Source organism: Pleurodeles waltl, chromosome 5 (assembly GCF_031143425.1).
Source record: "Pleurodeles waltl isolate 20211129_DDA chromosome 5, aPleWal1.hap1.20221129, whole genome shotgun sequence".
NCBI classification, from domain to species: domain Eukaryota; kingdom Metazoa; phylum Chordata; class Amphibia; order Caudata; family Salamandridae; genus Pleurodeles; species Pleurodeles waltl.
In genome coordinates, this window is record NC_090444.1 from 687,884,379 (window position 1) to 687,908,708 (window position 24,330).

Here is a 24,330-nt window from a genome sequence, read left to right on the forward strand (position 1 = left end):
GACCACCGACACATTTTTGCCATCCGACAGCCTGGCGGTGCCAGTGGTCTTAATCTGCCAGGGCAGCGCTGCCCTGAAGATTACAAGACCCTTCTCCATTGACTTTTGCATGGTGGTTGCTCCTGCATGTGACAGCTGGCGGAGACAGGGTGCCTGGGACCCCATGGAGGCCCCTGCACTGCCCATACACTTGATATCCTCTTGTGTTCCTTCGGGTCCCCCTCCCTCCTTTTTACCACAATATTGTTTCAATGTTCACCTCCCACGTTCACCTGTGTTGCTTCTCTATTACCCCAGCATCATCGTCTTGCTTCCATTCCCCCCACCCACCTACTTTAAGAAAAAAAAACGCTTTGCACTTTTTCTTTTCTTTTTAGTTACCAATCCAAGTCGGATCAGTAAGTAAAAAGAAACAAAACAGCTGCTTCATTTTGTAGGCATGCAGATGTGTGGTGCAAGTGCACGTACAAAATGACACAGGTGGCCTAGTCGGAGGCCTTTTGGTTTTTACTTTAGCCACACTGCACAGCATTCTGGAAGCTGTGCAGCATGCCTCCAAAACTATTTGCAAAGCTAATAGTTCACAGGCAAGACCTATTAGTTTTGAGAATGCTTGCTTCTTGCAGGCATTGCCTGCAGAACATGGGTTTATGAGTGTAAAATGCGCTTTATCATCAACTATCGGATTATTTCTATAACCATTTATAACTTCCATTCACAACAACTGGGTTAGCTAGAATTATCATACTGTCTGTTATGACGTAGTACTTTATGCTGCATTTTATTTTCTGTTTCCTGTCATAACATAAGTGACATAACCCCTGAAGGATAAAATGCTGTGCCTGCCCTGCAAGAAGCTTATATTAAATCTGAAGCATTGAGCAAAGCAATTTGACTATGTGCTATTCTCTTCTTTGTTTGCAGGAGGACGTCCCAACTTGGCTCCAGAACACCCACATTTACATGTGGCCTGAGAACATAAAGAAAATCCTACTGAGGCTATTGAGGCAAGAGGAACTAATTGCCCCTCCTATTGGACCTTTGCCCAAACTTTCACTCATGCCAATATGAGCAGCAGTCAAGCATAAATATAATAGAATCTATGGGTAGGGATGGAGAAACAGCTTGAATGAAGCTTGTATGTTACCCTTGGTGTAACTATATATGATTGATGTGATCTAATCCAGCGTTAACCTATTAATTTGTACTGGCACTAAATCAGTTAATCCATGCAACAAGAAATAGTGAGGGGGTAACAGAACATATGTTGTGATTTATCGATATGCTTTCTTTAAGAGTAAAGGTTTTATCTCTCTGAACCCTTCCCTGAAGCAGCTTTTGGGGAAGACTACTGCACAGCACTGGGACCTTAACATAGTAGGAGCCATCCTTCGGAATACACCTGAAACAACCCGATATTTGTTAGATAATGAAGACTGATCTATAACAAAGCTGAAATCATTAGGGTGAGAATCTAGGCACTGCTTGTGTACAGGGTATGAAGTTAGTCTTTTTAGGACTGGTTCTATGAGTAACCTCTCTGGATTCCAGGACACCAGTTAAGCTGTTTCGTTCTATAACACCTGCAGTTCTTTTAAAGTCTTAACAACATTCCTTCAGAAAGACATAAATGTATTCAGATATTAGGAAAACTAAAAAATAAATCAGATACTCTTTTGCCACACTTTTATTGGAGAACACTTGTTCTGTAGGTCTGCTTGCTAGAAATTCTGGCCCTCGTTTAGAGTTTAAAGGGAACCGAAGATCCACCAATTTCTGTAGAAAACTCTAAAAAGCAATCCATTGGCTAAATTTCCTCCACCATAATTTTCCTGTTGGAAGATTTACACTCCTCTTCATACTCTAATTAAACCCCTATGTATTAGAAAGATTTGGGCTGAATTAATTTTTGTTAATCCTTATTTAAATTATGATTAGTGCTGTTGTGACATGATCTTTCCATGCTTTATCCTCTCCAGAGAGACCCTGATATAATTGGGAGCTGTTGACATACAAGCAAAAATCCACACCGGGACATTCTGAGTGTCGCAAAGAGTGTGAATATGAATAATGCTTGCTGTAGGGTTATGTCCAGTGGTAGAAGGTTAACTTGTGTTAAGTTACACAGTTGATCCTGCACTTCAGGAAAAGGGACAGTCATCTTGTAGAGTGTTTTATTGGGGCACCAGGGCTGCCAGAGGTGCCCAGAAATCAGAATCAGTTGCAACTATTAAAGTCATTTACTACTCATGTCCTGGTGCTGGAACACTACTGCACTCCTACTTGAGGATCATTTAGCACTTGACTTTCATAAGGTGGTGAGGCCGAGAACCCAAGACATACTTAAGGTGACGCTGTACTTGGAATAAATTATAGTAGGTACTAGTAGATATATAAGGCCTACACCAACGCAGCTCTTTACTTTAAAGAGAGAAGAACTGTAATTACATATGGGACATTAATAAGAGGTAAAAGTAAGATAAATAATGAAACCAGAAATGCCTAGCAAATTCCGGCCAAATAATTAACACCAAGTAGACTTAAAATCTCCTCTGGGCACTAGAAATCAGATTCACATTGAGCCTAATTGTTCATGTCCATTTGTGGGGAGATGGATCAAGGATCTTTGGACCTTCTGTTATGGTCTTTAGCACTAAAACAAAGTAATTAGCTTCAGCGGGGCAAAAGATGCACTACAAAGAGTAATGAAATGGTTGTGGGGTCTTTGAAAGCAATGAATAATTTTCAGTGGGAGTTTCCGTGTTTGCTCTGACATGGTCCTGGTGAACCTGCTATGAAATAAATGCTCCTGCTAGAAAGTCTCAAGAATTGCGCCAGTAGTGAAGTCCTCATCTACATCTGGCAAGTAAAAACAGTGGGGCTGATTTAGAGTTTAGCAGAGAATGTACTTTGTTGCAAAGGTGACAGTGTACCCTCTCCTCCAAACTGAAGATCCGCTCTTGTGATATACAGATGGGCAGACCTTAAGAATGTCAGTGTGGGAGACAATTCTGTCTCTGTCACTGACATACTCCTATGATGGCCAAAGAGTAAGGGCCATGGGAGGTTTGGCCATTGGACCACGCACCCGATTTAGAGTGGGCAGTCGAGTGGCCAGATTTTATTCTCACTTTCATGAATAACATGGCGATAAGGGGTCAAAACCTTTAAATGACACACATATCATAGGAGCAAACTACCATGGTGTGGGGGTCATTAGTTACTGTTTTTTAGAAAACAAAATCCCTACTTAGGATTTTGTTTTGGAAAAAAATATATTGAAAGTTTGACAGACTGTACCATCAGTTTGAGTACCCTTCGTCAAACTTTTAACACATTGACAGGAACAGCTGTGACAGCAGTTCCTGCCAATGTTTGGAGTTGTCTGTCGGTTTGGCAGACACCTCTAAATTTGACAGGTGGAGGATCCTCTGAATGGCAGGTGGTAAGTACTCCGCCTTACTGACAGACATCTCTCCACTCACCAAACTCTAAATCAGCCCTAATGTCTTTTGGTAGGTCCCAGTGCTGTCCGCTGACAGTCAGTTTCAGACTGGACCGGATTTAGGCTAGTGAAAGGATGTGCAAACCATGATATCCACAGCACTGCTTGGGCTAGAATGATGATTCCAATGGCTCCAGAATCAGGACAGTCTCATCCCAGTCATTGGTACATTATGACAGGCCAGAAGTCGAAGTAAGGATTTCTTCCCACCTTAGAGGATGGGTTTTCAGGTAGTTGCAGATATCTAACAAGGAGGCTTTGGAAAGACCTTGCTCACCCTCCTTGATGTGTTGGGACAATGAAGCCTCTCCTGGTCCTAGATCGTCTTGTGCTTTGTTTACCTTTATTGGGAATGCTGGCAGGGGTCACAGTGTGGGTCCTGGACAGTCTTACTTGGTTATGCTATCGACCACAGGTCCTCCCACTCAAGTGGACCCGGCTTTGGACTGCAGATAAATTGAGAATTGCCGTCAAACGTCACAGTCAGATAGGTTCCCTTCTATTCACAGGTCAGAAGCAGTGCAGTTCTGCAATCTTTCTTTTTGTCCAGTTTTAAGAGAGAGTAGCAGTCAGCTGAGTTTCTACAGGATCTTCCATGTGTGTCTCCCACATTGCTGTGTAGAACCTCCTTGGCTATCAAGAGGAAACACTGAAGGCTAGTCGCAAAGATAGTTGTTTGGACAGTCCTGGACAATCAGCTAATGTGCGGCTTACATATCTTGAAAGATCATTTCAGTCATAAAAGGTCATGTCCTTGGTGTGATCAGCTCATCTAAAAGGCCCTGCGGCTTGGCTATCCATTTTGTGTCCGGCTAAGCCTGCTCAGGTAGTTTTGTGCAGTGGATCCAGGTAGGAAGCCATCTCCCAAAGAAATGCAGATGATAGTGGAAACTGGGAAATAAATAGATTTCACAGAGACAGAAACACCATGGTTACTTCAAAGGGGCTGGAAATATGTCTGTGCAGCCATCAGTGTCCAAGATATACACTTGCTGCTTTAAACAAAGTAAACCACCATAGCAAGTAACCTATACACGTGGAGTCCAGTGGACACCACCATTCCCTCATTCAGACAAACATGCAAAACCATACGCACACATACCACACACACCCTCTTTTTCTCCCTCTCACTTCTACACTTACATACCCGCAGGCAAACTGCCAAACATGCCCTAGGTGTGGAGATAAAGGACCTCAGTTATGGAAGCCTGTTCAGCTTTCACATGGCAGGAGTTGGGTAGGCCATTCCTCTGTAGTGGTACAGGTGAAAACGTATTACGCCGCTACTACTGGCAGCACACACAAAGCCTAGGTAGATGGACAGTAGTCATTCTCACGTAAACAGGTGCCCTTTGGTGGCACTCTTAACATTAGAGCCCAATTGTGATGCTATTTGGTCAACCCTCAGTGGGTTTGCATATTTGCCAAACGTAAAGAAGAAATACATTTACTTTTATGGTCTAGAAAACATACAGATGTAATGTGGCACAGCTTCACAACGGCATGCAGAGTCCCAACACATAGCAATAATGTAGTTGACACCATACCACCAAGCGTTGTGATTCAATGAATGGAAAATCACAGAAAGGTTCAAAGTATTGAATCGCAGGTTGTAAGACTACATAACTAGAGGAGTAGGGTTGAACATATCTTGTTTAATGATTCCTTGTGCATTACATCTGACAGTGGAGTCCGTAGTTTATATTTGTTTCACTTTTCTAAAAGCTTCTGCTGCTGTTCAACCTACTTTTTTATTTCTTAGAACTAGAGGAAGATTGTTAATGAAGGATTACTTTGAGGAATATGACCCTTTTAGTACTTCTAAAGGAGCTATCCACTTCAGAAAAGAAGGTTCTCTTTACCCAGTGATGAATTACTAACAATCACTTTCAATAGGTATTCCAGTATCGTCCTTTTTTATTATGTCAGCTTGGGTTTGGGGTTTTGAGACATATTGTGACATCACTCACTGGTGGCCTCTTTAAATTCTGTGAATATTTTCTTAATCTGGTCATTATGGATGCCACTTTAGCCATTTTTCTGAATAAATGAGGTATTCATGTACATTTTTACAAAGGGTTTGTCACTCACAAAATCGAATTTCCTCCATATCACATTCATTTTTGGTAGTTTCTTTTTTATGATTTTAAGACTGAACACCTGCTCCTTTTGTAGAAAGATATAACTTGATTTTATAAAGAAGTGTAATCACATCTAGGAGCAGACAAACATAGGCTCTTAAGGCCCCTGTTGTGTAAGAGAAGATAAATATGAGCACCTTAAGCCAGTGAAGACTGATAAACTGAGAAATTTACCAGGCACTCTGTGTTTCTATGAACAGATTGATCTAACGCAAATTATAGGTCAACATTTAGGTCCTGATTCTCACTATGCATGGGAATTCCTAACCCTGTGCAAACAGGATTTCGCACAGGTATCCGAATTCTAGGTTTTGTGGTGACCACTGCACCTGCACAATTTTCCCCTGATACACGTCAGCAGGTCACACCTACTGAAGTGTATCAGAGAAAAAAGCCTGGGGAAAAAGACAAAATATTCTGAATTCAATCTGTTATATTTTGATTCCACATGTTATGCCTTATTTAGAACCTTGAAGTAGGAAGTATTTACAGTATCTGGTAAATATCTCAACCTGCGGTGATTGTGTTTACAGATCCAATAAATACTACCCCTACATTCACCAGCTTGCAATGAATGCCTTAATGAAGAGCATGGCCAACCTGATGTGTAGAACTTAATATATTTTGCTTAAAATAGATGAACTTATTTTTGGAGCTCATTGTTAATCTTTCTAATTTGTAAGTTGAAATCAATACGCAAAATCAGTGCCTCATAGGAATTGTTATTATGATAAGGTACAATGCAACCAGATGGATTAACTCAACATATCCTGACTGGAAAATGTATGTCCCAGTAACACAAACTAATCTTGTAACCCTACAAAAAACTGTTCAGCAAAGCTTTATTTTGTTTATTAAGAATTCTTCTGTGTATAATGTAATAGTCCATGGTCCAGTAAGTTGTGGACCTTAGAGCTCCGGCTGTAGGTGGGCTCTTCCCTGCACGCGATCCCTTATTTTTAGTGAATATTGTATGTTCTTCTATCAGTAACAAGAATCTTGTTTTATCAGTGGTTTCTTACAACATGAGATTCCTGAGGTGAAAAAAGAGTAACTACTAATCTGTAGTATTATACTTGTAGAAATCACATTTGAGTATCTTTTTTGTACCAACGTCAGCACTATGCTTCCTTACATTCTTCTCAATTCATTTCTGAGTTTTGTGCAGCCTGTAATTCTGTTTCTGTGGACATAGGCTCTGCGAATTAGAATGGTGTATAACATATTCCTTGTAAACTTGTAGCAAAAAAACTAGTTCTGTTACAGGTATCTTCTAGAGCTGAAGGATAATGCACAAGTTAAGACTGCTTTGTAAAACTATAACCCTAAATTACAATAAACATCATTTTTTTTAAACTAAATAAAATGCACTGTTTTTGGTTTTCCTGATTTTTACCACATATGTGAAATAGCTGCCTCTTGCTATTCCAAGTCGTCTCTGGGACCAGTCCTCTCTGGTTTGTTGCACTGACAGTAGACTGATATGGGCATCACAGAGTAATGTCTATGACAGATACCCACTAGGAAACTTGTGGTGCCTAGTGCCGAGCCACTTCTCCCAGGCCTGCATGGATTGTACATCAATGAACCCAAAGGCCCTCAGGGAACGCAGGCCAAAAATCGAAAAATGCCAAGCATAAGAAGCATCCATTTCTGTTTCGCTGCAAGTTGCTGTCTTCATCCAAAGTTTATTCCCAGAGTCATCACAGCTGCTTGAGATGTTGGTCTTCATCGCGTTCAAAGTCTTCAGGTATATCTAAAAAGAAACATAAGAAGTTGAGGAGGGATTCCACTCTCTTGTGCCACTCGCATTCGCCTGGACAGGATCTCAATCTTGCGTCCGAATTTGGTGAACTTTGGAGCCAATCCTGCAACTTGTGTCAGCACAACCTGTGTTTCTGGGGCCGAGTGCCACATCGCTTCAAATTGAAGCGTTCACCTGCCAGTTGATCTGGAGTACTGCTGGGAGGTTTGCCCTTGGCACCAATTGGACCCACCAAGCCCCTCTTGCCTCCAGCTCCCCTGTTCACCCTGCTTCTGGCCTCGAAGCATATGTTGGCCCAGGGTTCCTCAATGTTTATTCCTACTCAGTCAGCACCAGAGAAGGAGGAACAATGAATACTACTGATTCCATTGAGCAAGCTATTGGCATAAGTGTTGCCACTTACTGCCATGCGTGTCAGCAAAGCACTGGGTTCTCTGGTGAATCAGCTCTCTAGGGATTTAAAGACTAAGGTTACTGTTCACTGTTCTGGCCTCTCTCATCCTCATCTCCTACCACACTAGTTCCAACACTCCTTTTGCAGTTTTGGATGAGGCATCCGTTACCGTCAGCTGTCCAAGCCACTCAGGGACCAAGCAATTTCACATTGGCGGCCGAGGTTCCCACACAGCCAAGGTCAGTGTGCTCCCAGTCCACCACTTTCCCTGCAGTCTTATGTGCCAAACCTCTTTAGTTAGCCCTTAAAGGAGCACTGCCACCCAATCTAGGCAGAATTCAGCAATGCTTTCCAAGTTGGCAGACAATCACTTTAGACGGGTGGGACTCGCAGATAGTGCACAAGGGGTATGCTTTCCCATTCATTTCTTCCCCACCGCACCTTCCACTCCCTCCCTGCAATCCCCCCAATAGCTGACAGAGGACCATCTTTTTATTTTGCGGCAGGGGGTGCAAACACTTTTGGACAGAAGGACTGTCGAGACGGTGCCATTGCCTGAAGTAGGGCATGGTTATTATTCCCACTACTTTCTGGTACTCAAAAAAGAACGGAAGGGTTCAGCCTTTATTAGAACTCTGTCCTCTCAACGCCCTGCTCACCCTTGGTCAGATCTTGTACGCCCTCGACCCTAGAGACTGGGTGGTGGAGTAGCACCTCAGGACACCTATTTTCATACTCCAGTCCGGTCAGCCCATCTTTGCTGCCTGCGGTTTGTGGTGATGTGGGAGCATTTCCAGTTTAGTGTGATCCCATTTGGTCTCAACAGTGCACCTTTGCTGTTCATGAAAGTGATAGTGGTGATGGCATCTCATCTTCGGAGGTCTGGGGTCCCAGTCTTCTACTTCCCCAAAGACTGGTTGTTGAAGGCAGGTTTGCTCCAGGTATTCATCAGCCACGTCCAGACAATGGAGAACTTCCTGTAACCTAACCTCTGGGCTTCACTATCAACATGCCAAAGTCACACTTGATTCCTTCTCAGAAGCTCCTCTTCATCAAAGCTATCCTGGACACAGTTTGGTTTCATGCCTTTCCCCCGGGAAAGAGAGTCCAGATCATTCAGGCTATGATCCTGATCTCAGCCCCGTATTTCAGTGAGGTCAACACTGAGGCTGATGGCATCCTGCTGTTGGACCAGTCCTAGTGGCACATGCAGGTTCTGAAGTGGTATTTGAACTCCCAGTTGGCTCATTATCAAGGGGGCCTCTCGGACTACATTCAGATTTCAGAGGGGACTGCAAAAGATCTGAAGTTGTGGTTGCTGAACCGTGATTGGGTCCGCAGCATACCCCTTGCCTGATGCCACCCAGAGCGGACAGTGGTGACCAACGCTTCGGTTTTGGGATGGGGTGGCCATCTGCAAGAGATGAACATCAGAGGCCTCTGATCTCCGGTGCAGTCCCGTCTACGTATCAAGATTCTGGAGCTGACAGACATTTACTTGGCACTGAAAGCCTTCCTGCCATCCATCAAGGTGAGGGCTTTTCAGGTGCTCTCAGATAACACCACTGTCGTAGGACTCTCGTTATTGGAACAAGACTGCTGGATTCATGGCAGCAGCACCACTGCTTGTGGGTGACTGGGTCAGTCCCACACCGTCTGGCAGATGTGGGCCCAGCCATTTTGGTCAGCTAGCAGCACCTTACCCAAACCTAGAAGGCAAAGGTGATTCGTGACAGCCTGACACGTGACACTCGGTGACTCCTCAGGGATGTCGTGGTCAACAAATCTCACCCCTTTCTCTCATCTCATACACACACGCAGGCAAAAGGAAGAGATGCATGGTAGTTTTCAATGTGTTTATTGAAAAGGCTGCAATCTACGATAAAATATATCAGCAGCAATTATTAGGAAGATAAAACATTGCACAAATAGGATTGTTATGATTTGTGAAAAGAAAAGAAACAACCAAGGCATATTGTAATAAACATGCATAGGAATCCTACCTAGCTTCTAGCAAGAGCATGGTGGTAATAGCTCAAATCTGCCTGTACTTGGTCAATGTAAGAAGCACTCACCCCATTACATGAGATCAGGGGTCTGCCCGCCATCTCCTTAGCTGATTGTAGAGACAGGGCTGAGGTTAGCAAGGTAGCAACGAAATGGCATACATTGTAGATGGATATCCTGGCCAGAATGACTTCTCTAACTTTCTCCAGCCTGTATGATGTTTTCATAATAAAGCATGTTTGTGTTCTGTGAAATAGGCCTGAGGGGATCATGTACCTAAGTTTTGGGCTGTCTGTGCACTCTTGTGGCAGCAATACTAGATAGATTAACATGTACAGTTCTTTTCAGCCTTGGGCAGAAATAAATGGGGGGTGGAGCCAAGCCGGTGACCAACATGGCCGCGCAGAAGCTCTAGCAGCCGTTGCCCCTGAATCCTATGGAAGAGCACCTGCAACACATCCAGCCGATGCTCCGAGTGGAGCGCAGGTAGGTGAAGGCAGCCGGGGGGCCGCCGGGAAGCCATAGCAGCTGGGAGAGCCGCTGTATCGTTACTTTGCCGCCGCAGCTCCCGGTCCTGACCTTGGGCCGCAGAGGCCCCGTGGCGATTGGGGCCGCGGGAGGAGCCTGAGGCCTGCGTTCGGAGGGCTTTACGTTGCAGCCTGCTGCCCCGCCCTGAGGCTGTTTTCTCACTATCCATGTGCTGGCTCCTGCTTGGAGGTGGGGGTCACTGCAACTGGGCAGGCCAGGTGGAGTGGTGCCGCGTTGTCTGTATTATCCATCATGGGACTTTTCGCCACCCCCTCAAATATGACTACGGGCACTGTAGGGTGGGATGTGGTTGGGGAGCTGGGCCATCGCTGCAGGACTATAGCTCCCTCCTTCCCCCCTTTGGTCACTTTGCCTCCATGTTTGGCCCTCGACGAAGGTGACTGGTGCTATACAACACGTCTGGGGCCTGGTACCAGTGGTGGCCCTCCAGACAGTGGCCCCTTGGGTACGTTTTTGTTTGGGTACTGGGAGTTGACTGCCATGAGTCGTGGTGACCCCAGACAACGCAGGCTGCCATTCGAAAACGTGCACACCCTCACGCCTGTGGACACCGACACAACCATGATGGAGGGCGTGATTGGAGGCCCGGCCATGGACCATCAGACAGACAAATGGTGCATTCTGGCAGAGCTGCGGTCTGGATTTCAGGGCATTGACGCACAATTTGACTCCCCGGTGTCTCACCTGGACAGGATGAGAGAGCTCCTGGATCGCCATGACACTCGCTTCCAGGTGGCTGAAGAGCTTGTTTTGTCGCTGGAGGACACCTGCACCAAGTCAGATAGTGTCTAAACAGGTTGGAGGCCAGACTACGCATAGTTGCTGCAAAAAAACGAGGATCTTGAGGCGCCCAGTCACTGCAGCAACATTCGAGTTGCGGGGGTTGCGGAGACTACTGCCACAGGACGTCTGGATGTCTTTGTTCAGACATTACTATGTGAACTACTGGGGCGCCCAAACTTCACTGCCACACTTGTGGTGGAACGAGCCCACTGCTCGCTAGGCCCTTGAGCTGTCCCGGGCGCGCTGCCGCACCCCCTTATTGCTAGACTGCTGAACTTCAAGGATCATGACACTGCGCTGAGGCTGGTGCAAGAAAAGGGCCCACTACAGTATCAAGGGATGCCCCTTTCCATCTTTCCTGACTTCACTGTGGTGGTTCAGGAGGCCCAAAGCAAGTTTGCGGACATCAAGGTGGCACTGCGCAAGCTGGGGTTGCGCTATGGAATGCTATACCCGGCCAGACTCAGGGTTGATATTGATGGCAAGCCCTGTTGATGCCTTGGCATTCTACAAGACCTATACCAAGGAACATGCTCAGCTGGCTAGACGCTCCCCGGATTTCTCTCCAGCCGTCCCACAGCTGCCAAGCAGTTTGGACCTTTTCCCGCCCAAGTGATGCCCCGGCGGATACATTGACACGAAAAGATGCCTGCATGGATGCTACTCCTACCAGTGCCAATCAGGCTGGCACCCGGCTTCTGCCCCCTCTTCCTCATTTCCTTTTCACAAGACTTACTTTGTTCTAGGGAGCCCCTGCCGAGACGTTGCTCTCTCCCCATGGTTGATACCAAGTTTGCTTTTAAATTCTGTTATATGCCATTGCAGTTATCTTGGGATTTAATTCAGTGTGTCCTCACAGAGTGTTGGAAGTGGGTCGGGGTTATGGGGTTTGTTAATGTCTTTGTTATTCTGGTTCATGTTTTTTTTCTTGACACAATGTGACCAATCACACTCTTCCTTGCGCATTCATCCCCTAACACTTCGCCAGTACATGCCACAGTAGGATCCTCCGCCCCATCCTCCAGTGTATTCGTGTCCTGGAATGTTAAAGGCCTTAACAACCCCTGTAAGGGTAAACAAATGTTACAATATTTAAATAGACATGGTGCTGCAATAGCATTCTTGCAGGAGACTAACCTGGACCCCAGGTCCACCTACACCTTTGCCGCCCAATGGGGTCCACATCTGTTTTTTTCTAGTTACAGCTCCTTCTCCCGCAGGGTCTGCACACTGATACGAAATAGGGTCCCTTTCCATCTTATCTTTATACTGTCGCGGATAAAGAATGTTGGTACATTTTTGTAGAAGGCACACTGGTGGGCCAGAGGGTGCTGCTGGCCAACATATACGCCCCAAGCACAGACGACCTTGATTTTGTCCACACATTATCAACCCAGTTGGCCCACATAGACTCCAAAGGCATTATCTTAAGGGGGGGGGGGGTTTAATATGATCGGGGACCCAGAATGCGACACAACGGCCAAGACCCCATCCTTAAAACCCAAGTCATTAAATCATCATGCGGCTTCCATGCGACGCCTATCAGTTGGCGACCCATGGCGCCTGCAATCACAGGCGTCGCTAGCTTACACTCACTACCCTGCCCCCCATAACACATGGATAGATGTTTGGTTAGTGTCACCGTCAGTATCAACGTGGTTAACTAATGTACCACGTACATTATCGGATCACTCCCCAGTGATCTTGACCTGTTCTATCCCCTACCCGGGGCTACGGGAGCATCCTTGGCGATTCGCATCACTGGCCCTCCAGGATGCCGTGTTCCGCTCTGACCTGCAGACGGCCACTACGCAGTACTTTGTTCTGAACGCAGGAACTGTCTCTACCCACGCTATGCTTTTGGAGGCCTTTAAGGCATTCACACAGGGCATATGCATAGCTAAGCACAATGGTGTGCTGCGAGATATACGAACTAGCATATCGCAAGCTGAGGCTGTTCTCCGGATGTTCAACCTAGCTGCTACACGGGGGGACACTGGTGCGGATCTGAGTAGGCGCTGCACCCTCATGGAGGAATATCAGGAACTCGCGGACGCAAGATTCTCTATCTCAGGAAATATGCTGCAGCCCTTCATTACGGCGATGGTGACCGACCTGGGTGTACATTGGCGTCCCTCCTCCGCTCCTCTAGTGCGGTGACATATATATCTGAGCTCTGCTCGGAGGGAGGGGAGCGAAGGGTAGGCACCCGGGAGGTGCAGTCTGAGCTTATAGTGTATTACACCGCAATTATATGACAGCAGGCAGGGCGAGGACACGTCACTGTTATCACAATACTTGGAGAAGGTGGCCATGATTTGGCTTACATCGGCACAGCAGCAGTTCCTCGGTGAACCGTTGACCTGTGAGGAGGTCATCACACTCCTGCCTAAACCAGATAAAGACCCCCGGTACTGTAGCTCCTGCCGTCCGATCTCACAGCTGAACTTTGACACTAAGATCCTGGCGAAGCTCCTGGCTGTCCGCCTCTCCTTGTTCCTGGACAGCATCATCTCCCCGGTGCAGTCTGGATTTGTCCCCCATCGCTCCACCAATATCAACCTTCATACGCTGTTTGTAGTGCTTCATAGGATCTCACTCTCTTCACCCTGCTTGACACTGAAAATGCGTTCCACTCCCTTGAAGGGCCCTTTCTTTATGCCACCTTAAATAAGTTGGGGCTCCCTCGGGCTTCATAGCCCTGATCCAATTACTATAGTACCACCAGGATACGGGTGAATGGCACTATAACCTCTCCATTTCGTATTTCGTATTTCCAGGGGGACTCGACAGGGTTGCGCACTGTCCCCTGGCTTTTTATAATAGCAGTAGATCCTTTGATCAATCAACTGCAGGAAAATCACATTCATAGGGGCCTACAATGTTGGAGCGGGCCGCTGCTTGTCTCACTCTATGTGGATGACATTCGCTGTTCATCCGACACCCGGAGGTCAATCTGGATCATGTGATACAGGAGGTTGTGCAGTTCAGCTGTGTCTGGGGGCTGCGGATCAACTGGGCAAAATCAGAGCTTTTTGCACTCACGGATGCGACGGTGCCTTTGAAGTGGTGTGAAGACACTGTTAAAACGCACTTTAATGGCCTTTTCACTGCACACCACGGGGACCTGTTCCCAGAGGAGCAGATCTTTTCTAGAATGGAGGATACCCACTTCATGGCAGCAACCTCTATGGATCCCTTTATTCTAAGTCGCTGACAAAGCACTTTGCGCACCCTGATTCCCACTTACCCACTGGCGCCGGAGGACTTCCTCCCTCTGAAGCTGTTGATAGCTAAGATAGTGCCAGGTTGATCTCCCAGATGTACGCAGCGTGCCTGGAGCTTCTCCCCACACATGACTCTGAGCTCTGTGGTTGCTGGGAGGCGGATCTGGAGCTGCCCATTTCCAATAAGATGTCGAAGGCCTGCTGCACACAAACACACCGCATATTACTAAACTGCTACCATCGCCTAATTCATTATAAATCCCTTCAGTGCGTGTATGTCACCCAGGTGGCGCTTTCTCGAACAGACAACGCCCGCCTGCACTCTCGTCCCTAATGCCAGGCACCTGAGGCAGAGTTTGCACGCTATGTGGTCTTGCCTCACCATTGCACGCTCCTGGGGAGATATCGCATGGTGGGGGTACAGGGGGAGCCCAGCACGCTTCCGGCTCTGCTGGGATATGTGGCAGATCTCCCTAAACCACCCAGAAATGTTTGCCGCCCTGGCGCTGCTAAAAGATATGCACTAGGGGACTGGGACCTCCCCGGTGGTGGAGGCTTGAATCCGAAGCTTAACATACTGCAAAACAAATAGTGAGCTCTATGCCTCCCTGCAGCCCCCGCGTCCTGCCCCCTGAATATTTGGTGGTCATTGCAAGATTACTTGGTGGAGCACCATGGCGGATGAGGGCGGGGTGGAGAGGCGGTAGATGGAGCTGGGCTGTACTGCTGTGTTGGTGCAGATGCCGCATTGTTGTCATAGTGCAGTCATATGTGATCTCTGCTTGGGAGTTGGTGGGGGGAAAACACCCCCGCCCCTCCTCGTCAGCCTCCCCACTTTTGTGGCCCAGTCACTGAGTATACCTATGTTACGCATATGTTATAGATGGCTGAAGCTGTTCTGTCTTCCTCCTAAGCCTGATATTTCATTGTGTGATGAGGATGACTCCGGTCTTATGTGTCGTGTTGTTTCTTCTTTTTGTTTAAAAGACCAAGAAATAAAGACTATAATTTTTTTTTAAAGAAGTACACGCGGAATTGTGCACAGAAAATAATAACAATGCATTAGCAGAATTACAGCTGATTACAAAAATATAACATCCCGCTGAAAAGCAGGTTGAGCTCAAATTAATACATTAAAACAGAGCATGTATCTGGGTAAAAGGGCACACAGGCTGCAGGCCTAAGCAAAGCTAAAATATGTGTGCCCCATCAAGACTCTAAATTAAACCCACAACACCACTACCACGTGGTACTGCAACAAAAATGGACCCTGTACCGGGAGGCCTTGTGCCTCTGAGCATGGCTGGACCATCATGGAATTTTCCTGGGGGGAAAACCACCTGCCCGGATCTTTGAATGCCAAGGTGTGCAAGCTCAGCTGTCAATGCCCAGCAGAGCTTGAATAGCAGTTATACCAGGAGGTGGCATATGGTCTCTTCCTTGAATGTGGAGAATCTTGACTCAGTTTGATCACCACTGTGACAGGGTGGGCAAGCTCAGCTGTTGATGCCTAGCAGAACTTGAATAGCAGTTATACCAGGAAGTGGCACATGGTCTCTTCCTTGAATGTGGAGAATTTTGGCTCAGTCGGAAACCACTGCTGGGAACAGGCAATGTCAGCACATCTGAACATTGGTGTATCAAAGGCATCTCTCACTCAGAGATGCCTTCCACCTTGAGTAGAACTTGGGACTCTGGTATGTCTTTTTGCCAGTACTACTCCTCCCCAATCCTCAAGAAGATCAGCATAAGCCAGGCCAATGTCATCCTAGTAGCTGCAGGTTTGACATGAAGAGTATGATTTGATGTTCAGAAATCATGGGCTTCAGCATCTGTCCTCCGATAAAGCATCCCCTTTGGGAGATCCTACTGTCACAGCAACAGGGCAGAGTTCTGCACTTATGCCTTCGCAATCTCTACCTTCATCATTGGAGGTTGAGTGGCGACAGCTGATCACCTTGAATCTCCCTCTGAAGGTGGTTGATATAATCTGGCAGCCAGGTGTCCCTCTTCGAAAACTGTACACATCTGTTGTTTGCGCAAATGTGTGGCTTGGTGCAACACACGCCTGATTGAGCACATCTAGGCCACACTATGTGATATTCTGTTTGTTCTGTCTCTTGCCCAGCAAGACGTTGCACTATGCACAATTAAGGGTTGTCTTTCTCTTCTTTTGGCCTTCTTATGGTTACCAGATCAGCCCTTTTTGTTTAAATAAACTGTTGTGATGCACCTTCTGAAAAGTCAACACATGTTGCCCATTCCCCTTTTTCATGCCCCAATGGGAGCTCAATTTATATAAACTGTTGTGATGCACTTTCTGAAATGTCAACACATGTTGACCATTCCCCCTTTTTCATGCCCCAATGGGACCTCAATCTGGTCCTGACTCATCTGGTGTACACCCCATTCGAGCCACTTCATAGCTGTCCCTTACAGCGTCATTCAATAAAGACTGTGTTCCTTGTCACACTGGCATTGTGAGTGATTGAGTTTCAAGCACCTTGTGTAATTCCACCATACACTACCTTGTTTCTAGGCATACTAGTTCTGCAGACTTAGGCATTCTTCGTGATGAAAGTTGGGGTGCCTTTCCACTTCGGTCAAACCATCACCCTGCTGGTGTTCTAATCTCTGCTTTACCCCTCAAAGGAGGAGGTGAGACACCATCACTTATATGCTGAGAGAGTGCTGAGAATTTACATAAAACATACCAAAGATCACCAGGCAGACGATCAGCTCTTTGTGGGGTTTTCTGGAGCGAAAAAAAGGCAAGGCTGAGCTGAAAATAACCAGCTCCCTCCAGATTATGCTCTGCATAAAGGTATGCTAGATATTGGTTACAAAAGCAGCTTCCAAAGGGGCTGCGTGCTCATTCCACAAGAACCAAAGCCACTACCACTGCATTAGCATACAGGGCCCCTGCCCTAGGCACCTGACAAGCAGCTACATGGGCATCCCTTTACACATTCAGGAAGCACAGGTGCCGGTACAGTACGTTATGGGGGGAGAGGCATTTTGCCCACTCAGTCCTGCAAGACTTTCTGGTTTGAGACCATTCATAGACCCAACTCCAAATAGGCATTACTTTGGTATCTATTCAAAAGGTGAGGAATATGTGACTAGAAGTCACTATCAGAACAACAATTTACGTACCCTTTGGTAACGTTCTTTCTAGTAGAGGCTCTATCTAGCCTCAGATTCCTTACCAACCCTCCCATCTTTCCTATTCTGTAATAGGACTCTATCTGTTAATAAGATCCCAAGTTTAGGAATCGGCACACTGTCTACCAGTTTGCATTTGAGGTTCTGTATCGGGCGGCATGGACAGTTTCAAAATCATCTGAGGTCAGGGTGTGTGTGTGGTGCCTATATAGATCCTGCACATCATTTCTGAAGCAGAAAGGTGTCAGTGCGGAGCTGGAAGCTGCCACCATCTGGCACAAAAAGTTACTGCTGAAAAAGTTTCCAGACCCAGCCTGACACCTTAGAAATATTCATAAGGTGAAGAATCTACAGCTAGAAAGAGTCTGTACCAGAAAAAGTGTTGCCAGAGGTAAGTAACTTGATCTTCTCAATGTTTGATTGTCACCACTGCTGCTTCGTCATGGAAAGCCCTGGAGGGAATCATCTGAAGCCATCAGGATACATGAAATAAAGTTGATGGATTTGAGAATGGTGTAGTTACCAGTGTTCCATGGGATTACTGTCCACAGATTTGCTGAGATGTGTTTTTTGCAGATGCATATTATATTTAGTACAATGTATGGAGCAAAACATATGCTGAACACACACTCCTGAAAATGAGAATTGGAAAAGCTTTTATATGTTTTGTTGCTTGGACCAAATTAAGCCACATCCTCTCCACTGGTCAAAAATGTTGTTGAAGGATTTCAAATTACCATCTGAACCGGAATCAGTGCCCATAATTTGGATCGCTACAATTTGTTTGGGCTGTTTCCTCTATCCCTGGGTTAGACAGTTATTGGTTGAAGAACAGGATCATTCTGCTGGATGAGGCGGTAAATCAGTGCCCCAAAAAGATTGGAGCTGCCGAAATCAGAAGAACCTGGGTCATTGGATAGTCACAATATGTATGTTTTGTTTTTATACATTTTACTTTGGGGGTTCTTTGTGAAATGTGAGGAGGAGGGAGTGTGGTGGTAGTTCAGCCAGGATGTATATTCTTTGGACGGCTGCTGATTGGTTCAAACTTCTGCAGTCAATTTTCCTAAGCATGCTGGAAAGTGTGGTTATTCTGGATGCTGTTTGAATTAAATGGCAAAAGAGAAGAATAATATGTGCCTCCGGTCTTCACTAATCTTCATTCAATCTACCCACAGTGGTCGAATGTGTATTTATAAAGCAGTTCAGCCGGGAACAATTAATTTTCAAATAGTTAATTTCAGAAAAAACAGGTGAGGCTGCTCAGAAGTAGCATTGTTATATTGCCATATTTAAGTATGTTTTGTTTTGTTTTCTGCATAATCCTCATAGGTGCAATTTTCGTATGCCTTGGTGGAGGCTTTTCAGTGTTTTTTACCGCAGTATTCTAACTCACACAGTATGCCTACAGGAAAAGGAAATAAGCATTTGCAATGCAATGGGTCTCGCATTTGCTTGAGATAGAGCTATTGGCGTTATAAATTCATAACTGAACTTTTTTTGCAACATAAATTGGTCAACCCTGACTCGTAATTTGGTCTTTTAATGCCACATAATTCCAGTGGCCTGGCATAAAACTAAAGCACTTCCATTTACCTTCTTCCTCTATCTGCAGCAAAAAATAAAAAATTTGCCATTTAGCGTCCTCATTTAAATCTTCCATGCTAGTTCCAATAGAATACCACTTTCACCACCCTACCATCAGAGTTGCTGGCTGGCTAACACAATCCCCAAAGAAAGACCCAAGACAGCCATGGAGAAGTAACGAGAGAAATAAACTAGAAGGGTCACCCAAATATATCAAGAGAGTGCAAACAGTCATAGAGTAATAAGGATGTTAAGTTGGCGTGCATCATGATCATAATCGCAATAAGGAGAGATTAATAAAACATATACAATTATCATATAAACCCAATAAAAACCTTTATCAGAAATAGGCTTTTGGCATTAGACTATAATGTTCAGAACAGCCCCTAGAAGACACCACAGTGAAAATAACATTTGTAAGAAACATGGTAATGTAATTATATAGTTAGCCCATAGAGAACATAACCACCTGAAAAGAAAATGACCAAAAGTAATGCAGAATACCATAAATTTAGCCCCTAGAGGACATAGTGCATTATACATTTTCAGGAATATCAGGATTACTACAATGATACTACAAACAATACACTTAAAACACAAATAACTCTCAGCTGTAAAACAAAAGTTCCAGCCATGAGAGAGGTTAAAAAGACACTGAATGGTGGGAGAGGTTATTATTTTGGGATCCCCATTAACCTTGTGTGGGGGCCCAATGATAATCTAGACAGGAAGAGCAGGTTGTGGTGAACATTTTGAAGGTGGTCCCATTGTCCCAGGACCACCACAGGCTGGGCTATGAGCAAAAATGTTTTGTAAAAGAATGCCCTGCAAAGCCTTATGGGTTGACCAAGTGCAGCAAATATTGTAGTGTGCTAACTGTAATGCTCAGAACAGCCCCTAGACAACACCATGGTCACATAACCATATAGTCAGCCCCTAGAAGACATAACCACATAAAAACAAAATGGAAGAAAATAATGGAGTTCAGCCATGTATTTGGCCCCCAGAGGATGTAGTGTCTTACACATTTTCGGAACTACTGCAACACTAAGACCCTTAGAACACAGACTACAGTCAGCTGTAAAACAAACATTCCAGCCACGCAAGACATTAAAAAGACACTGAATGGTAGGAGGGGTTATTATTTTGGGACCCCACTAACATAGTGTGGGGACCCAGAGATGATTCTTTGTAAAAGAATGCCCTGCAAAGCATTATGGAACGACTAAGTGCAGCGAATATTGTAGTATGTTGACTGTAATGCTCGGAAGATCCCCTAGAGGACACCACAATAAAAATATAATTTGTAAGGAACACCACATAAAAACAGAATGGCAAAAAGTAATGCAGCGCAACCATATATTTAGCCCTAGGGAACATATTGCATTACATGTTTTAAAGACTAGCAAGCCTGTTGTAGTACTAAGCCCCTTAGAACACAAACTAATCCCAGCTGTAAAACAAAAGTTCTAGCCATAAGAGAGCTTAAAAAGGGTCAGAATGATTGGAGGGGTTATTATTTTGGGGTCCCTACTAACTTAGTATGAGGTCCCCGAGATGATCTAAACAGAACAAGTGTGTTGTGCTGAATGCTTACAAAGCATTATGGGTCACCTTTTCCCCCATGCAGTGAATATTGTAGTATTGTCTCTCCCGCTGTGCCGGGAAACCTGCCTTGCATATTTCGGTGGTTTTTAGTAAAGCATTAATCAATTATAAGTGTTTTAGGGAAAACTATGGAGTACGAAGGGGAAAGCCAAAAGAAATAACTTTCATTAGGTAACAGTGTGAACAATGTGACCAGCGCTTCAGTATCGCTGATGGAGTTCTTGATGTTGGCACTGTGAGGGCCACGGCTGCCATGGAGCACGAAGGGTAGAGATAAAAGAAAAAAGTAGTTTGCCCATGCAGAAGTATATCAGCAATCTTACAATTATCCATGTAACAGGGTCAGTCTGCAAGGTGGTAACAAAACCACCCCAAGGCAGAACAAACGTGAAGCAGTTACCCATGACATCACAGGATTTTGGAAAGGCAAGCCCACGAACGAGTGAAGGTGATGGGTGTGACATGGGTGTGGTTAAAAGCCCACGGATAGATAACAACAGGTCGGAAAGCAATTGCGCGCTCGACTTAAAAAGAGGGAGGAGTCAGAATAGGTGTTTGCGTGTGTATCAGTATTGGATGGGAGTGGAAATTATAGCAAACTGTTAATGCATTTTACAAATACCTTTTTGCCAGCAAAACTGAGGGGAGATAAAATATATAAAATATGCGACCTGTTATACAATTTATTCAATGCTAATTTTCTTTTTTCCCGTTCTATCCCTGAATAATTTAAATATATGTGATCACACTGTATACGTATTCATTTTATGACTTATTGGTTGCAAGGGAGAAGATATGGTCAGTGCACAAACTGCTGAAATTGCAACATGTGTCCTAGTGCTTCTGTGGGCTCGTCAGTCTCTCGCACTACACTTCAAATCATAAATATGTTTTAATTTTTTTTTTTTACTTTATGGTCTGTTTGTTTATATTGTTACAGCTATATGTTCTCATTGCACTTAACCAATGAACATCCTGATTTTTGTAGTATGGTATAGAGGAGGATGTTTTTTATTCCCCTTAACCCAACAGCATCCTTATTTAAATAATCTTGGGCCAGACCCATTATCTGTGCGTTTCTTGCACTGGATGCTCAGGCCCATATTTATACTTTTTGACGCAAACCAGCACCGGCACTGGTTTGCGTCAAACATTTTACCGCTGGCTAACACCATTCCTACGCGCCATATGGGCACCTTATTTAAGGAATGACGTTAGCCGTAGGGGAAAATGGGGGTTGTGCGTCAAAAAATGGTGCAAGTCAGGTTTGAGGCAAAAATCATGCCTCAAACTGGACTTGCGCCATTTTTTGACGTGCAACCCCCATTGAAATGACTCCTGTCTTAGCAAAGACAGGAGTCATGCCCCCTTGCCCAATGGCCATGCCCACGGGACCCCCATGGCACTTAAAACATTTTTTACAAAATACTTACCTCAACTTACCCGTACTTACCTGGGATGGGTCCCCCCATCCATGAGTGTCCTCCAGAGGTGGGCGAGGGTGGCAGGGGGTGTCCCTGGGGGCAGGGAAGGGCACTTCTGGATTCCTTCCATGGTCAGAGACCATGGAAGTGAGCCCACAGGTCCCTTAACTCCTGCACTCACCCAGGCCCCCACCCAGTGCGTCAAAATTTTTGACGCACATTCGGCGCAAACAGAGTGTGTTCAAAGCCTGCAGAGCAGGGGTGACATCTCCCAGTTGGGGAGTTCGCTCTCTAGTACGAGGAATCTATGAAGTAACGTGGGTGCACAGGGACGAGGAGCACGGCAAATGGCATGCATAGCCTGTTCGACTTCCTGAAAGGTCAATCACTGTGCGAGCTACACGCAGGTCAACAAGACGGCAACAAGGGGTAAAGGTGAAATTGCTGGCAACTTCCAACCATAACAGTCCGAAGGCTAGAGACTAGTCCGCAGAGGCGCCAAAGGAAGAGTTGGAGGAAGAGTCTGTATCCGATTGGAGCATATTGCCCAGATATCAGCACTGGGAGGTGTATGAGGACGGAATAGACATTTCCAACTTCATTGTAAGCTGGATATGCAAGCGTCTCAAATAACTTGTCTGATTCACACACATGTGCAACTGCGTGTGAAATGTCCTGGGCTATCATCCAAATTTCAAACCCACATGCACACCTTCACGCCTATGGCAGTATGTCATCACTCATGGCTCCCTTCTGTGTCAAGGTGTTCCATGCAAGGACACTCCATCCTGGCCCACTTCTTCTTCACTCACTGTGAAGGAGGCACCTGTGTCAGTTGTCAGACAGCAGAACCCTTGCGCCTTATTGCATTTGCTTTTGTGGTACAGAAGGTTGATAAGGACGTTATGTTAAAGGAATATTTTGAATCTTTTGAAGTTATAGGGTATTTTAAAGGAAAGGGTATTCAACTACACAACGACAAGTCAGTTTAGCCTGTGGCTCTTCTCTACTGACTGTTTCCATTCAATGTATGAGATCAAGTGGGATAAGAGCTAGGAACTCTTGAAGACGAAGACTGCATAGAAAAATATAGGTACTAACTTAATGGGTATCACCAACTGCAATAGCCATGAATCCTAAACAGCTGTGTGAGATGTAGGTTTATGTGGACATGAAGATGCTGAGTATGCCAACACAGCCCACAGTGGATGACATAAGGTCAGTGGGGCCTGATGGTTTTCAATTATTGACCAAAAACCAGGTTAGCACCATCTAAACATAAACAACACTCAAAATATATAGCAATGTTCTCAACTGATATTGGTCTTCAAAGGTATAAGCACCTTAGTTTCGGAATCTCCTGTGCAGGTGAAATGATTCAGCAGTGTATCAGGGAAGTGCTGTCAGGTCTCAATGGAGTGCTGAAATTTAGTAATGACATACCTCTATTCTCCAACATGGATGAACACCGCATCTGCCTTTGAGCCCTTCTGAATGGAATTAAAGACAGTGGCATCACACTTCACAAGAACAATTAAGAATACCTCATGTTCATTTCAGAGAGAGTGTCTTCTGAGCCAGAGAAGGTACTGGACATCGAAAAGCTGCACCACTAGAGAACACCTCAGTAGTCAGGTGTTTCTTATCGGATGTGACCTTTTGTGGTAAAGTTGGGTGCTTTATGTTTTTCCTTAACCAAGCAATGAGCATATCAGAGAAAAACAATTATAATCTGGAATGGATGTCTCTTAGAATATAGAAACACACCTCATACCACTACCGAAAATGCCCCGGCAGCAATATTGTTCAAATGATCCCCATTAAACACCATTTCCCAACGCTCATTATCTGTGCCAAGCTCTGATCCTCACGAAGTGACACTCCAAAAATGCAAGATGAATGAGTGAATTGAGAAAAGGAGAAGGGCAAAAGACAAGTGACTGGAGGTAAGGGATTCTGTGACACTACAAAACCAAAGTAGAGGAATCAAATTCAAACTGTTTGAACCACAACCATGGGCTGTGACTGCTGTCAAATGATGGTCATTTGTCCAAAGCAAGAAAAATCCCAATTTTTTCGGTCGCAGCTTACCAGACAGCATACCTGTCTGGCTTGCTAAAGCCATCTGGGGATTTTCAGAAAGTTGACCTAGGAATACAGACCCCTCATTGATTA

The 24,330-nt window shown here is 45.2% G+C and overlaps 1 protein-coding gene across 2 annotated transcripts in view; it reads left to right on the plus strand.

Moving 5' to 3' along the window:
* The window catches only part of TRAF3IP2 (TRAF3 interacting protein 2), a 170,556-nt gene extending 163,526 nt beyond the window's left edge, over positions 1-7,030 (plus strand). For both annotated transcript variants that reach the window (XM_069234596.1, XM_069234597.1), the window contains exon 9: positions 925-7,030. In XM_069234596.1, coding sequence (XP_069090697.1) covers positions 925-1,071 — 147 coding nt within the window. In that variant the 3' untranslated portion in view covers positions 1,072-7,030. The remainder of the gene's footprint in view (positions 1-924) is intronic.
* The last annotated feature ends 17,300 nt before the right edge of the window (positions 7,031-24,330 follow it).